Raw genomic sequence first — 14128 nt, 5'->3', positions numbered from 1 at the left:
GAAGGGAAATTGGGCTCATGGATGTTACTATGCTCTGTTTTTTATCCTGGTAGTCTGCTGAGTGAGTTGCCATCTCAGTAGGGGTAGTAGATTGGCTAGGAAACTGTGTGGGAGACAGGAACCATCTTCTCTAAATTGAGTGTGTTGTCATATGCACAAGTACATTCATACACCATTGAAAATAATCAGGTTTGATTTATTATTGCATGTATGTTGAAATACATCATTTGTGTTAACAACCAACACAACCTAAGGATGTGCTGGCAGAAGCCCACAATTGTCGCTACACAATCTGGCACCTACATGGTACGGCCACAGTGCTCAGCAGGACAACACACGATATAGCAAAGCAGAACTGAACAAGCACCAAAACAGCAACAACAAAATAAGCCCTGTCCTCCCTCCAACCTTTTCTCATTTTCTCAGTGAAAACCTTACCAGCAGCAGGATCACAGACACAAAGCATCAGATAAGCAGCAGTCACAAGAAAAGCCTAAAATTAAACGTAAATATTTTAAAAGAAAGACCACAATCAGAACAAAGTCAATTTTAATGCAAAGTTTCGAAAGGTATATTTAATGCCAGAGAAATGTATACAACATACATCCTGAAATTCTTCTTCTTCGCAAACATCCACGAAAATAATGCTGCCTGGTTGAGGTAGAGATTAGGGTTCTGCAGGGTAGTTCGAGGACCGATTGGTTGAAGGGAAGTAGCTGGCAGGAACCTGGTGGTGTAGGACTTCATTCCTCTCTACCTCCTGCCTCATTGTAGCTGCGTGAAGATGGCGTCGCCTGGATGTTAGGCGATGATCGATAATGGATGATGGTTGGATCTTAAACGATGGATGTTGCCTCCTTGAGGCAGCACCCCCTGTAAGCACTACGAATGGTTGGGAGGGATCAGCCCATGATGTATTGGACAGATTCCACTATTCTCTGCAGTTTCTTACATTTGAATTGCTGTACCAAACTATGATGGAACTAGACAGGATCTTTACCCTCAGTTGGGGAATCTAGAATGACTGGACATAGGTTTAGAGTGAGAATGGAGAGATTTACTAGGAACCTGAGAGGCAACCTTTTGACCCAGAGGGTGATGTGTATATGGAATAAGCTGCCAGAGGAAGTGTTCGGGGCACAGACACTACACTTGGAAAGGTACGTGAATAGAATGGCTTTGAGGGATGTGGGTCAAACACAGACAAGGGGGACCAGCTTAGATGGGAATCGTGGTTGGCACAGACTACTTCAACTGAAGGGTGTGTTTCTATGTTGCACGACTCTATGACTTCACTGGAAATGTAACACAGCTGGTATGGCACTGAGATTTTAATCTAATGGATCCATGGGTATTGATCCTTTTTCTTTAAACAGGTCAAAAATGTTAATGAAATCCCCCAGGCTGGCTGGTATCAGTATCACCACAGTGGAGTACCCAAGCCCAAAGCAGTCTTCGTTCGATGTTCCCCATCACACCAACCAAGGTTATCCACAGGTAAGTCGTGTCGAGATGTCCCACTGTGTGAGGTGGCTATCGAGTCAAGGAGACCCCGGTAACTTCTCCTTCCCTAATTTTCCCAAGAAAATAAAAATACACTGAGGTGCAGTGAGGAGAATCCCTCAACAATTCTCCTCGGTCTTCAAAGGTTCAAAGGTCCAATTTAATGTCAGAGAAATGTATACAATATACATCCTGAAATGCTTTTTCTTCGCAAACATCCATGAAAACAGAGAAGTGCCCCGAAGAATGGCAGTTAAACATAAGAACCCAAAGATCCTCCCCCCAGCTCCCCTCTCTCCCGCGCGTAAATGGCAGCGAGCAACAATTCCCCCTCCCCCCACCCCCACCGGCAAAAAAACCAAGCATTGGCACCGCCACTGAGCACTCAGCGTGAGCAAAGCAGTAGCAAAGACACAGACTTGCAGTTTCCCCAGAGACTTTGCGTTTCACCCGGCATTCGATATATCACAGGTTCTCTCTCTCCCTAATAAGGGAGAAGGAGGTGTCTCCATTTTCCCAGTGAGCGGGGAGACATAGCAAACAGCTCGCTAGTTTACAGTGTTAACAGTCTGTTACGTTGCTTTTCTCGAGCTCTGTGCCTGAAGATCACAAAGATCCTGGGTCTTTGGGCACACAGCAGTAGATTTCTGACTCCCCCGACGACATACGGGTCTCCTGCCATGCCACCTATCCTCGATCCGCCTGTCTCCAGAGCCCGAAGATCTTAGGCTTCAAAATCCAAACTGGACTCTCAGGCCAAGCCCTTGGGGTGCCGAACCACGGCCAGTCCTGAAACCCCAAGGGCAGGTCTCATTCACGCAAAGAACCGAAGTCAGCGTGTAACTCCAGGCCAGGGTCTTCAAAAAAACCCTGAAAGGGAAAAATAAAGATATTAAAGATGGAAATAGAGCTGTTTCCAAAGATCCAAGCAAAGGAGTCGTTGTTTAGCACCATCTTAACTTTGCTCCGCCTCCCAGAATTCTTTCTGTCATTTTAAAATTTACCCTAATGCTGCATTAAATTGGTATTGGTTAATTTTTGTCATTGATACAGAGGTACAGTGAAATGCTTCAACTTGCAGCCAGAGTGATTCAGACAGATCATTCTGTACACATGTACATCAAGGTGGTAAAAAAGAAAATCAGAATGTAGAATATAGTGTTACACTTGCAGAAAAATGCAGTGCTGGTGGGCAAATAAAATGCCAGGTCCACGGCAAGGTCGGTTTTATCAATAGTGTGATAGAAGTTGGTCTTGAATCTTGTGGTACATGCTTTCAAGCTATTTTGTTAAGATATTGACCCCACCCACCCCAGTCATCCTCTCTTCTCCCCTCTCCCATTGGGCAAAAGATGCAAAAGTCTGAAAGCACGTCCCACCAGGTTCAAATACAGCTTCTATCCCACTGTTATCTAAGATGGACTCTTAACCTCACAATCTACCTGGTTATGATCTTACATTTTATCATTTACCTGCACTGCACTTTTTCTGTAGTTTTTACACTTTATTCTGCAATGTTATTATTTTGCCTTGTTCTAACTCAATGCACTGTCTAATGATCTGATCTGCATGATCAGTATGCAAGACAAGCTTTTCACTGTATCTTGGTACATGTGAAGATGTTAAACAAGTACCAATAATACTCTTATTACAGCAGTACAGAAGCTGTCCTTGTGCCTGGAAGTCCGTGCTTTCAGGCTTTTCTGTCTTCTCTGCCGAGTGAGAGTGGGGAGAAGAGAAATTGACAGGGGTGGAAGAGGCCCCCTCAATACGCTGAGCAACACATAGAAAATGCTAGAGGAAATCAGCACGTCAGGCAGCATTTGTGGAAATGAATGAACAATCGACATTTCAGACTGAAACCCTTCATCGGTATTGAAAAGGAAAGGGAAAGAAGCCAGGGTAAGAAAGTGGGGTGAGGGGAAGGTTTACAAGCTAGAAGGTAATAGGTGAACCAGATGGGTGGCCAGCGGGGGATGAAGTAAGTGGCTGGGAGGGGATAGGTGGAAAAGGTAAAGGGCTAGCGAAACACCTTCATTTAAATTCCAATCCCTATTCCTGTTCAAAAATGGCAGTCTAGGGCCTCCTCTACTGGAAGATTACGGAGAAACTTGGTCTATTTTCTCTGAAGTGGCGAAGGCTGAGAGAGGACCTGATAGAAGTTTGTAAGATTTGGAGGGACATAGATAGAGCAGACAACAGGTATCATTTTCCAGGGTCAAAATGAGTAAGTCTGCAGGGGATGCATTTAATCTGAGGGTTTAAATGGTTTGGCACAGATGAGATGAACTAAAGGGCCTGTTTCTGTGCTGTGCTTTTCTATGACTCTATGACTACAGATGCTGGAATCTGGAGCAACTCACCAAGTGCTGGAGGAACTCAGCAGGTCAGGCAGCATTTCCTTCCATAGATGCTGCCTGTCCTGCTGAGTTTCTTCAGCAATGTGTGTGTTTCATCCCTGTTAGCTTTAGGGTTATTATCAGACTTTGGTTTAATCTGAACACAGATGCTCCTGATTATTCTCCCTCTTCTCTCCAACTCTTTCCAATTGCAAGCACCTTTGCCTAGCTGCTGTCGGCTCAGCGGGCAGTTGGGATTAACGTTCTTCCTGTCACTCCCTGTTACTGTCACATGTGTCTTTCAACTACCAGGCTGACAGCAGAGAACAGCAGGGGCTGTGCCCATCGTATCTGCCTGTTGGACTGGCACTTTACAAAGAAGGTATCTGTTTAGTTCAGGACCTACTGGCCAGTTTCCCCTGCTGTTAGTTCTGTGGGCAATACTCACGTTGGGTTATTGGTAAGAAGGAACCTCAGACAGTCATACAGATCGAGACTGAGGGGCTTCAGAAGGTGTTGCTTCATTTGGCAACATTCATACAACAGAGTATGGTACAGCAGAGGAACAGGCCCTTCACCCCACGATATCTCTGCATCACTATTTTTTCTCTCTTTTCCCATCACATATTTAATATATTTTTAAATATACACTCAGTGGTCATTTTATTAGGTATTGCTGAAAACCTGATTATTAATGAAATATCTAATTAGTGAATCACATGACAGCATCTTAATGCATAAAAGCATTTAGACATGATCAAAGGGTTTTATTTGTTGCTCAGACCAAACATCAGAACGAGGAAGAAATGTGATCTAAGTGACTTTAATCGTGGAATGATTGTTGGTGCCAGATGGGGTGGTTTGAGTATCTCAGAAACTGTTGGTCGCCTAGGATTTTCATGCACAATAATCTTTAGAATTTACAGAGAATGGTGTGAAAAACAAACAAAAAAATCTAGATAGAGGCAATTCTGCGGGTGAAGACACCTCATTAATGAGTGAGGTCAGAGGAGAATGGCCAGACTGGTTCAAGTGACAGGAAGGTGACAGTAACTCAAGTACTATTAGATACTATTGAGGGGAATGACTTACCAGGGGGAGCTACAGTGACTGGGTTTCTGGCACTGAGTCTAGTGCTGTGACCCAGAAGAGCAGAGAGGTGAAGAGTGTTGATACGAAATTCCTTAGAGGAACAGAGATGAGGTTCTGTGGGCGCGATAGAGACACACGGGTGGTATGTTGCCTCCCTGGTGCTAGGATCAAGGATGTCTTGGTTCATGCCCATGTCTTTCTCAAGGGCGAAGATGAGCAACCAGAAGTCTTGGTACATATTGGCACCAGTGACATAGGTAGACAAGATGAGGAGGTCCTGAAGAGAGATTTTAGGCAGCTAGGTTAAAAAGCTGAGAAACAGGACCTTCAGGATAATAACCTCTGGATTGCTGCCTGTGCCATGTGCCAGTGAGTGTAAGAATAGGATGATTTGGCAGCTGAATGTGTGGCTGAGGAACTGGTGTAAGGGGCAGGGGTTCAGATTTATGGTTTATTGGGCTCTTTTCTAGGGAATGCATGACCTGTACAAAAGGGACAATTGCACTTGAACCTGAGAGGGTCCAATATCCTTGTGGGCAGATTGGTTGTAGTTGTTTGAGTGGGTTTAAACGAACTTGGTAGGGATATGGGAATTGGCATGGTAGTACTGAAGATGAGGTGGTTGGTTTACAAACAGAGGCAATGTGTAGTGAGACTCCTAGAAAGGAGAGGCCGATGATAGGGCAAAATTGCAGTCAACAGGGTGAGTTGCAACATAAAAGGTAGACAAAATCGAAAGGGTGAATACAGGACTAAAGATGTTATATTTGAATGTGCACAGTATACGGGATAAGGTCGATGAACTTGGAGCAGAGTGACAGACTGGCATGTATGATGCTGTAGTCATCACTAATCATTAAGATTATAGTTGGGAACTCAATGTCCAAGGGTACACATTGTATCGAAAGGACAGGCAGGAAGGCAGAGGGGGTGGTAAAAAATGAAATTAAATCATTAGAAAAAGGTGACATAGGGTCAAAAGGTGTTGAATCATGGTGGATGGAGCTAAGGAACTGTAAGGGTAAAAAAAAATCCCTGATGGGTATTATGTACAGACCTCCAAACAGTAGTAAGGATGTGGTCTACAAGTTAAAACGGGATATGGAAAATGCATGCCAAATGGGCAATGTTACAATAGAAATAGGGAATTTCAATATGCAGGTAGATTGGGCAAATTGGGTTGGTGTGGGATTCCAAGATGGAGAATTTCTAGAATGCCCATGAGATGTCTTTTTAGAGCAGCTGTTGGTTGAGCCCAGGTGATCAGCTGTTCTGGATTGGGTGTTGTGCAACGAACTGAAATTGATTAGAGAGCTTAAGGTAAAAGAACACTTAGGGAAAGTGACCATAATATGATTGAATTCACCTTAAAATTTGGCGAAGAGAAGCTAAAGTCGGACGTATCAGTATTACAGTGGAGTAAAGGAAATTACAGAGAGAGGAGTTGGCCCGAGTTGATTGAAAAAAAGACTGTCAGAGATGGCCAGAGAGCAGCAATGGCTGGAATTTCTGAAAACAATTTGGAAGGCATATACTTCCCAAAGAGGAAGAGGTATTCTAAAAGCAAGATGACATAGCCATGGCTAACAGGAGAAGTCAAAGCCAACGTAAAAGCCAAAGAGAGGGCATATGATACAGCAGAAATTTGTGCAAGGTAGGGGATTGGGAAGCTTTTAAATACCAACAGAAGGCAACAAAAAAAGACATTAAGAAGGTAAAGATGGAATACCAAAGTAAGCTAGTCTATAATATTAAAGAAGATACCAATAGTTTCTTCAGATACATAAAGTGTAAAAGTGAGGCAAGAGTGGACTGCTGGAAAACGATACTGGAGAGGTAGTAATGGGAGACAGGAAATGGCAGATGAACTAAATAAGTAGTTTGCATCTTACTGTGGAAGACACTAGCAGTATGGGGGAAGTTCCAAGTGTCAGGGGTCATGAAGTATGTGAAGTTTGCACAACTAAAGGGATGATTCTTGGGAAACTGGAAGGTCTGAAGTCACCTGGACTAGCTGGTGTACACCTCAGAGTTCAAGTGCAGTCTGACCAATTCCTTATAAAGTTCTATAAGAGTTCTGAAAGAGATCATGGAGGCATTAGTAATGATCTTTCAAGAATCTCTAGATTCTGGAATTGTTCTGGAAGACTGGAAAATTGTAAAGGTCCCTCCATTCTTTGTGAAGGGAGAGAGGCAGAAGACAGGGAACTGTAGGCCAGTTAGTCTGACCTCAGTGGTTGGGAAGATGTTGGAGTTGATTATTAAGGATGAGATCTCAGGGTACTTGGAGGCACATGATAAGATAGGCTGTAGTCAGCATGGTTTCCTCAAGGGAAAATCTTGCTTGACAAATCTGTGGGAATTCTTTGAAGAAATAACAAGCAGGATAGACAAAGGAAAATCGAATGATGTTGTGTACTTGGATTCTCAGAAGGCCTTTGACAAGGTGCCGCACATGAAGCTGCTTAACAAGCTATGAACCCATGGTATTACAATTCTGGCATGGATAAAGCGGTGGCTGATTGGCAGGAGGCAAAGATTGAGAATAAAAGGAGCCTTTTCTGGCTGGCTGCCAGTGACTAATGGTGTTCCACAGGGGTCTGTGTTGGGACCGACTCTTTTTACATTATATGTCAATTATTTGGCTAATGGGATTGATGGCTTTTTTGCAAAGTTTGCAGACAATATGAAGATAAGAGGAAGGGGAGGTATTTTTGAGGAAGTAGGGGGGCTACAGAAGGACTTAGACAGATTAGGATTATTGGGCAAAGAAGTGGGAGATGAAATACAGTGTCAAGAAGTGTATGGTCATGCGATTTGGCAGAAGAAATGAAAGGGTTGACTATTTTCAAAATGGAGAGAAAATATAAAAAACTGAGATGCAAAGGGATTTGGGAGTCCTTGTATAGGATTCCCTAAAGGTTAATTTGCAGCTAGAGTCTGTGGTGAGGAGGGTTCAATATGCAAATGTGATGTTAGCATTGATTTCAAGAGGACTAGAATATAGAAGCAAGGATACAATGTTCAGACTTCATAAGGTACTGGTGTGGCCTCACTTGGAGCATTGTGAGCAGTTTTAGGCCCCTTATCTCAAAGGATGTGATTCCAGGATTGAACGGCTTGTCATATGAGAAGGGCTTGATGGCTCTGGGCCTGTATTCACTGGAATTCAGAAGAATAAGGGGTGACCTCATTGAAACCCTTCGAATGGTGAACGGCCTTGATAGAGTGGATGTGGAGAGGATGTTTCCTATGCTGGGAGAGTCTAATATTAAAGCACACAGCCTCAGAATAGAGTGGTGTACTTTAAGAATGGAGATGAGGAGGAACTTCTTCAGCAAGAGAGTGGTGAGTCTGTGGAATTCTTTGCCACAGGCAGCTGTGGAGGCCAAGTCTTTATGTATATTTAAGGGAGAGGTTGATAGAGTCTTGATTGGTCAGGACATGAAGGGATATGGGGAGAAGGCAGCAGAGTGGGTCTGAGAGGAAAATTGGATCAGCCATGATGAAATAGCAGAGCAGACTCAATGGGCCATATGGCCGAATTCTGCACCTATGTCTCTTGGTCTTATACCATTGTGTCAGAAGGTTGCCATTTCAAGTCCTGCCCCTGGAAAACATGACTGAAACACCAAGGTTGGCTGCAGTACTGGGAACATCCTCTACTGATGTTTTCCTGATATCACTTCGAGAAAGGAAAGTTCAGCGAAACATGAGATTCTGTAGTTGCAGGAAATCTTGAGCAAAGCACACATAATGCAGCAGGAACCCAAAAGTATCAAAAATAATAAGTGTGCCAGAAGAGGGGAAATGAGTGTGTGAGGGAGAAGGAGGAAATGAGTGTGTGAGGGAGAAGGAGGAAATGAGTGTGTGAGGGAGAAAGGGAATGAGTGTAAGGGAGAAAGAGGGAGTGAGTGTGTGTGAGAGAGGGAAGGAATGAGTGTGTGAGGGAGAAGGAAGGAGTGAGTGAAGGAGAGGGAGAGAATGAGTGTGTGAGGGAGAAAGGGAACGAGTGAGGGAGAAGGAGGGAGTGAGTGTGTGAGGGAGAGGGAGGGAATGAGGTGAGGGAGAGGGAGGGAGTGAGTGTGTGAGGGAGAAAGGGAACAAGTGTGAGGGATAAATTGATGCAATGCTTTGAACAATATGGCCAATTATCAGGATACAAGATTAACATACAAATGTAGATAAAAACCAACTACCTTCATATAACTATAGCCCACCAAGAGAAATTGAAAGTAGATATCCTTGGGCATGGCAAACAGAGTCCGTCAAATATTTGGGCATCATTATGCCAAAAGATTTGGCAAAATTATCAGAATGCAATTATCAGCCTATATATAAAAAAATTAAAGAAGATATAACAAGGTGGGACCTAATTCCTTTTCTTGGTCTCAGTTCAAGGACTGAATCTATTAAAATGAATATACTGCCCAGACTACTATATCTCTTTCAGACCCTACCAATAGAAATTAACCAAAATCAATTCAATGAATAGACCAAGATGCTATCAAGATATATATGGCAATGTAAAAGGTCCAGGGTTCATCTCAAAACTTTGCAATTAGCCAAGGAAAAGGGGGGATGGGGCCTACCTTCTCTTAGAGATTATTATTTTGCAGCACAGTTGAGAGCCGTGATATGCTGGTGCAACCCATCATATGATGCTCAATGGAAAAACATTGAGGAAAGGATACTTTCCATCCCCATACAGGCAATTTTGGCTGATAACAGCCTACAAAGTTACATAAATAATATTGACAATCCGTGGGTGAAATGGACTCTTAAAATATGGAAAACTATTATAAAAGAATATAAACTAGAGAGAGACATAGCAATTCTTAAATGGTGTGCATATGACTCGGATTTTACGCCGAATAAACTGAATGCTAGATTTAAGGACTGGACAGCTAAAGGAATAACAGCTATTTGCAATATAGTGAAAGAAGGAACACTGTTCAGTTTTGAAATGCTCAAAGAGAAACACTTATTAGAAAAACAAGACTTTTACAGGTATTTACAGATGCGACCGTATGTTAATAGGATGGTTAAAAATGTAATCAAGGCAAGGACATGTCTGATAGAGCTATTTAGAAAAGCATATAATTCAGACAACGGTAGTAGAATAATTTCAAGCGTGTATAAGGGTTTGTGAAATCTTAAAACACGTTTGACTTCATATATTAAAACAAAATGGGAGAAGGAAGGAGGGATAATAATATCTGAGGAAGAATGGACAATAATATGGTATCAATGGAAGTGTACCAGTTCACAGAAATGGAGGGAGTTCAGGTGGAAAAACTTGATAAGATATTTTATTACACCCTCTCAGAAATCCCATTTTGATAGCAACCTCCCTGTTTGCTGGAGAAATTGTGGAAATCAAAATGCAAACCATTATCATATTTTCTGGGAATGCCCCGTTATCAAAGACTAATGGAGTGGGATACATAATGCCCTACAAGACACCTTTAAAGGTGAAATACCCTTAGAGAGTAAGACCATATATTTTGGGTATGTACCTCAACAATGGTTGAAAAGAGATAAATATTTAATGAATATACTGCTGGTGGCTGGTAAAAAGACCCTTACCAGGAAATGGTTATCACAGGAGAGCCCAACTTTAAATGTATGGATGGAAATTACAATGGACATTTACAAAATGGAGAAGATAACAGCATCTGTTAATCATAAGTTGGAATAATTTTATTCATACTGGAAAAATGGTTTAACTACACAACACCTCATAAGCCTGATTTTATTCTCACAAGTCAATGAATATGTTGTAAAAAAAAGATCACTCCCTACTCTGTACATAGTTTTCTTCTTTCAATTGTTCTTTCTTTCCTCTCCTTTTCTATATGTGTATACCTCAGATAAATATTATGTGGAAATTTGTGACAAATATGATTATATGATATATATGTACAGTATCTGAAATACATCTTATGGAAATGTTTGTTTGATGATGAAACTCAATAAAAAATAAATTACAAAAAAAACAAGTATGATGGAGAGGGAGGGAGGGAGTGAGTATGTTGGGGCGAAGGAGGGAGTGAGTGTGAGGAAGAAGGTAGTGAGTGTGTGAGGGAGGGAGGGAGTATATGTTGAACAGGGAATGGGAAAGATTGTGTGTGTGAGGGAGGGCAAATATAGGAGAGACAGTAAGAGGGAGATTGGGAAAGGCAGAGGGGGTGGGGAAAGGGAGAGTGAGAGGAGGGTGGCTGTACAGAATGAAAGGACTGAAGGAGCAATAGAGGGAGGGCGAGGGAAGGAAATACTCACTCCTCACATTCCAGCGGTAGCAGCTCTGTTCACTGACTGCTCTCCTGGTGATGCCGGGGTGGGGGTGTTGGTGCGAGCCTGTGTTCTCTTCCAGTCACCAGACCAGAGGTCATAAACAAGTGAAGGAGAGGGAAGGAACCCTGGCCGACAAGTCATTCATCAAAGGAACTACATGGTTAAGCTTTTTTTATTGGGAATGATTCTTGTTTTAGTGCTATCCCAGTCGGCATTTATACTCCGATGAAATACACACTTTGCTCAAAGGGTCAGCAGCCTCTGGTAATTATGTGAGGATAAGATTGATTTCCCGGAGCTTTACCCATGCTTTTTTCGCCATCATTTTTCCAGAGATGGATGATATTTGATTTCTTTCCAAAAAGATTTCATGTAAATTCTACCCATTAATCAGAGCTTTGCCTATTATTTACTAAGCATCATTATGCAAGTGCATTATGCAGGAGAGCTGATGTGGTTCAATATATTGATTTCTCCGTGCCAATGCTGTCCCTCAGCTCAATCCACTCTATTTCTGCTTAAAGCACATTACATGATTCTGGTAAAGAGGTCTCTGATATTTTGGTGAGGGAGGTGTTAGAGTTTCCGCTTGGTTGCTGAAGAGACCTTAACTGAGGATCAGGATCAGTCAGAATGTTGAATTCTGACTTTTCACTGTATCTTGGTACACATGACAAACATAAACCAATACCAATACCTGCACTACACTTTTTTGGAAGCTTTTACACTTTATTCTGTGTTGTTATTACTTTACCTAAGTCTGGCTCAATGCACCGTGTAATCATAAACACAAGGGATTCTGCAGATGCTACAAATCAGAGTAACACACACAAAATGCTGGAGAAACTCTGCAGGTCGGGCAGCATCTATGGAAAGGAATAAAGAGTTGATATTTTGGGCTGAGACCTTTCATCTTGCATTGTGTAATGATCTGATCTGATTGACAGTACACGAGACAAGATTTTCACTGTACAGTATGTGACAATAATAATCAACCAACCAGCTAATTACAGTTCTCACATTGGCCAAATTTGACAGACAAACATAAAAAAAATTGCGGCTTAGTTGTGAACAAGAAAGAAAAAATTTGGGAAAAGTAATTTGACTTTTATTAGTTGTGCTAATTTACCTGAGTCAGCTTACCTGTTTCTGTGGAAAGTACCAGTTAAATTACATAAATACATCTCTATATTTTAAAATACTTAAGTTGTTGTAGATATCAAAGATACTAGAGATATCCAGCAGGGCAGGAAGCATCTACGGAGAGAGAAATGGAACTAGTCAGAGGTCATTGACCTGAAGCGCTAACTCTGTTTTTTCCCTCACAAATGCTTCCTGATCTTCCATGTATTACCAACAGTTTCCATTCTTATTTCAGATTTTCAGCCCCCGACTTTACTTCAGCATTAAACTCTATGAAGTGTTTTAACTCACTGATTAGCACTTTTGTTTCTTTATTTTGTAATTTATTTTTTATTGAAGTTCATCATCAAACAAACATTTCCATAAGATGTATTTCAGATACTGTACATATATATCATTTAATCATATTTGTCACAAATCTCCACATAATATTTATCTGAGGTTAACACTTATAGAAAGGAGAGGAAAGAAAGAACAATCGAAAGAAGAAAACTATGTAGAGTAGGGAGTGATCTTTTTTTTTACAACATATTCATTAACTTATGAGAATAAAATCAGGCCTATGAGATGTTATGTAGTTAAACCATTTTTTCCAGTATGAATCAAATTGTTCCAATTTATGATTAACAGATGCTCCGAGCCTACTTCTACTTCTTCGGCAAGGACTCTTCCATCCCCACCGATGACCCCTTCTCCCATCTTCAACCCTCCTCTTCTTCATGGACACCCCGCTCTGGTCTTCTGCCTGCTCTGGATCTCTTTATTGCTAACTGCCGACGGGACATCAACCGTCTCGACTTCACCGCACCTTGTCCCCATTCCAACCTCACTCCTTTGGAGCGCTCTGCTCTCCACTCCCTCCGCACTAATCCTAACCTTATTATTAAACCCGCCGATAAGGGGGTTGCTGTTGTAGTCTGGCGTACTGACCTCTACCTTGCCGAGGCACAGCGACAACTCGCGGATACCTCCTCTTATTTACCCCTTGATCGTGACCCCACTAAAGAGCACCAGGCCATTGTCTCCCACACCATCACTGACTTTATCCGCTCAGGGGATCTCCCATCCACTGCTACCAACCTTATAGTTCCCACACCCCGCACTTCCCGTTTCTACCTCCTACCCAAGATCCACAAACCTGCCTGTCCTGGCCAACCCATTGTCTCAGCTTGATCCTGCCCCACCGAACTCATTTCTGCATACCTCGACACTGTTTTATCACCCCTTGTTCAATCCCTTCCGACCTATGTTCGTGACACTTCTCACGCTCTTAAACTTTTCGATGATTTTAAGTTCCCTGGCCCCCACCGCTTTATTTTCACCATGGATGTCCAGTCCTTATATACTTCCATCCCCCATCAGGAAGGTCTCAAAGCTCTACGCTTCTTTTTGGATTCCAGACCTAATCAGTTTCCCTCTACCACCACTCTGCTCTGTCTAGCAGAATTAGTCCTTACTCTTAATAATTTCTCCTTTGGCTCCTCCCACTTCCTCCAAACTAAAGGTGTAGCTATGGGCACCCGTATGGGTCCTAGCTATGCCTGTCTTTTTGTTGGGTTTGTGGAACAATCTATGTTCCGTGCCTATTCTGGTATCTGTCCCCCACTTTTCCTTCGCTACATCGACGACTGCATTGGCGCTGCTTCCTGCACGCATGCAGAACTCGTTGACTTTATTAACTTTGCCTCCAACTTTCACCCTGCCCTCAAGTTTACCTGGTCCATTTCCGACACCTCCCTCCCCTTTCTAGATCT

General features: G+C 42.4%; 1 protein-coding gene across 1 annotated transcript in view; it reads left to right on the top strand.

Annotated features, from left to right (window-relative positions):
- Window positions 1-14128, top strand: part of ccdc33 (coiled-coil domain containing 33) — a 364562-nt gene that overhangs the window by 176174 nt on the left and 174260 nt on the right. Inside the window, exon 9 of the mRNA XM_072282761.1 lies at window positions 1377-1497. Coding sequence (XP_072138862.1) covers window positions 1377-1497 — 121 coding nt within the window. The remainder of the gene's footprint in view (window positions 1-1376; window positions 1498-14128) is intronic.

Source organism: Mobula birostris, chromosome 18 (genome assembly GCF_030028105.1).
Source record: "Mobula birostris isolate sMobBir1 chromosome 18, sMobBir1.hap1, whole genome shotgun sequence".
Lineage (NCBI taxonomy): Eukaryota > Metazoa > Chordata > Chondrichthyes > Myliobatiformes > Myliobatidae > Mobula > Mobula birostris.
This window is presented reverse-complemented; position numbering and strand designations above follow the sequence as displayed.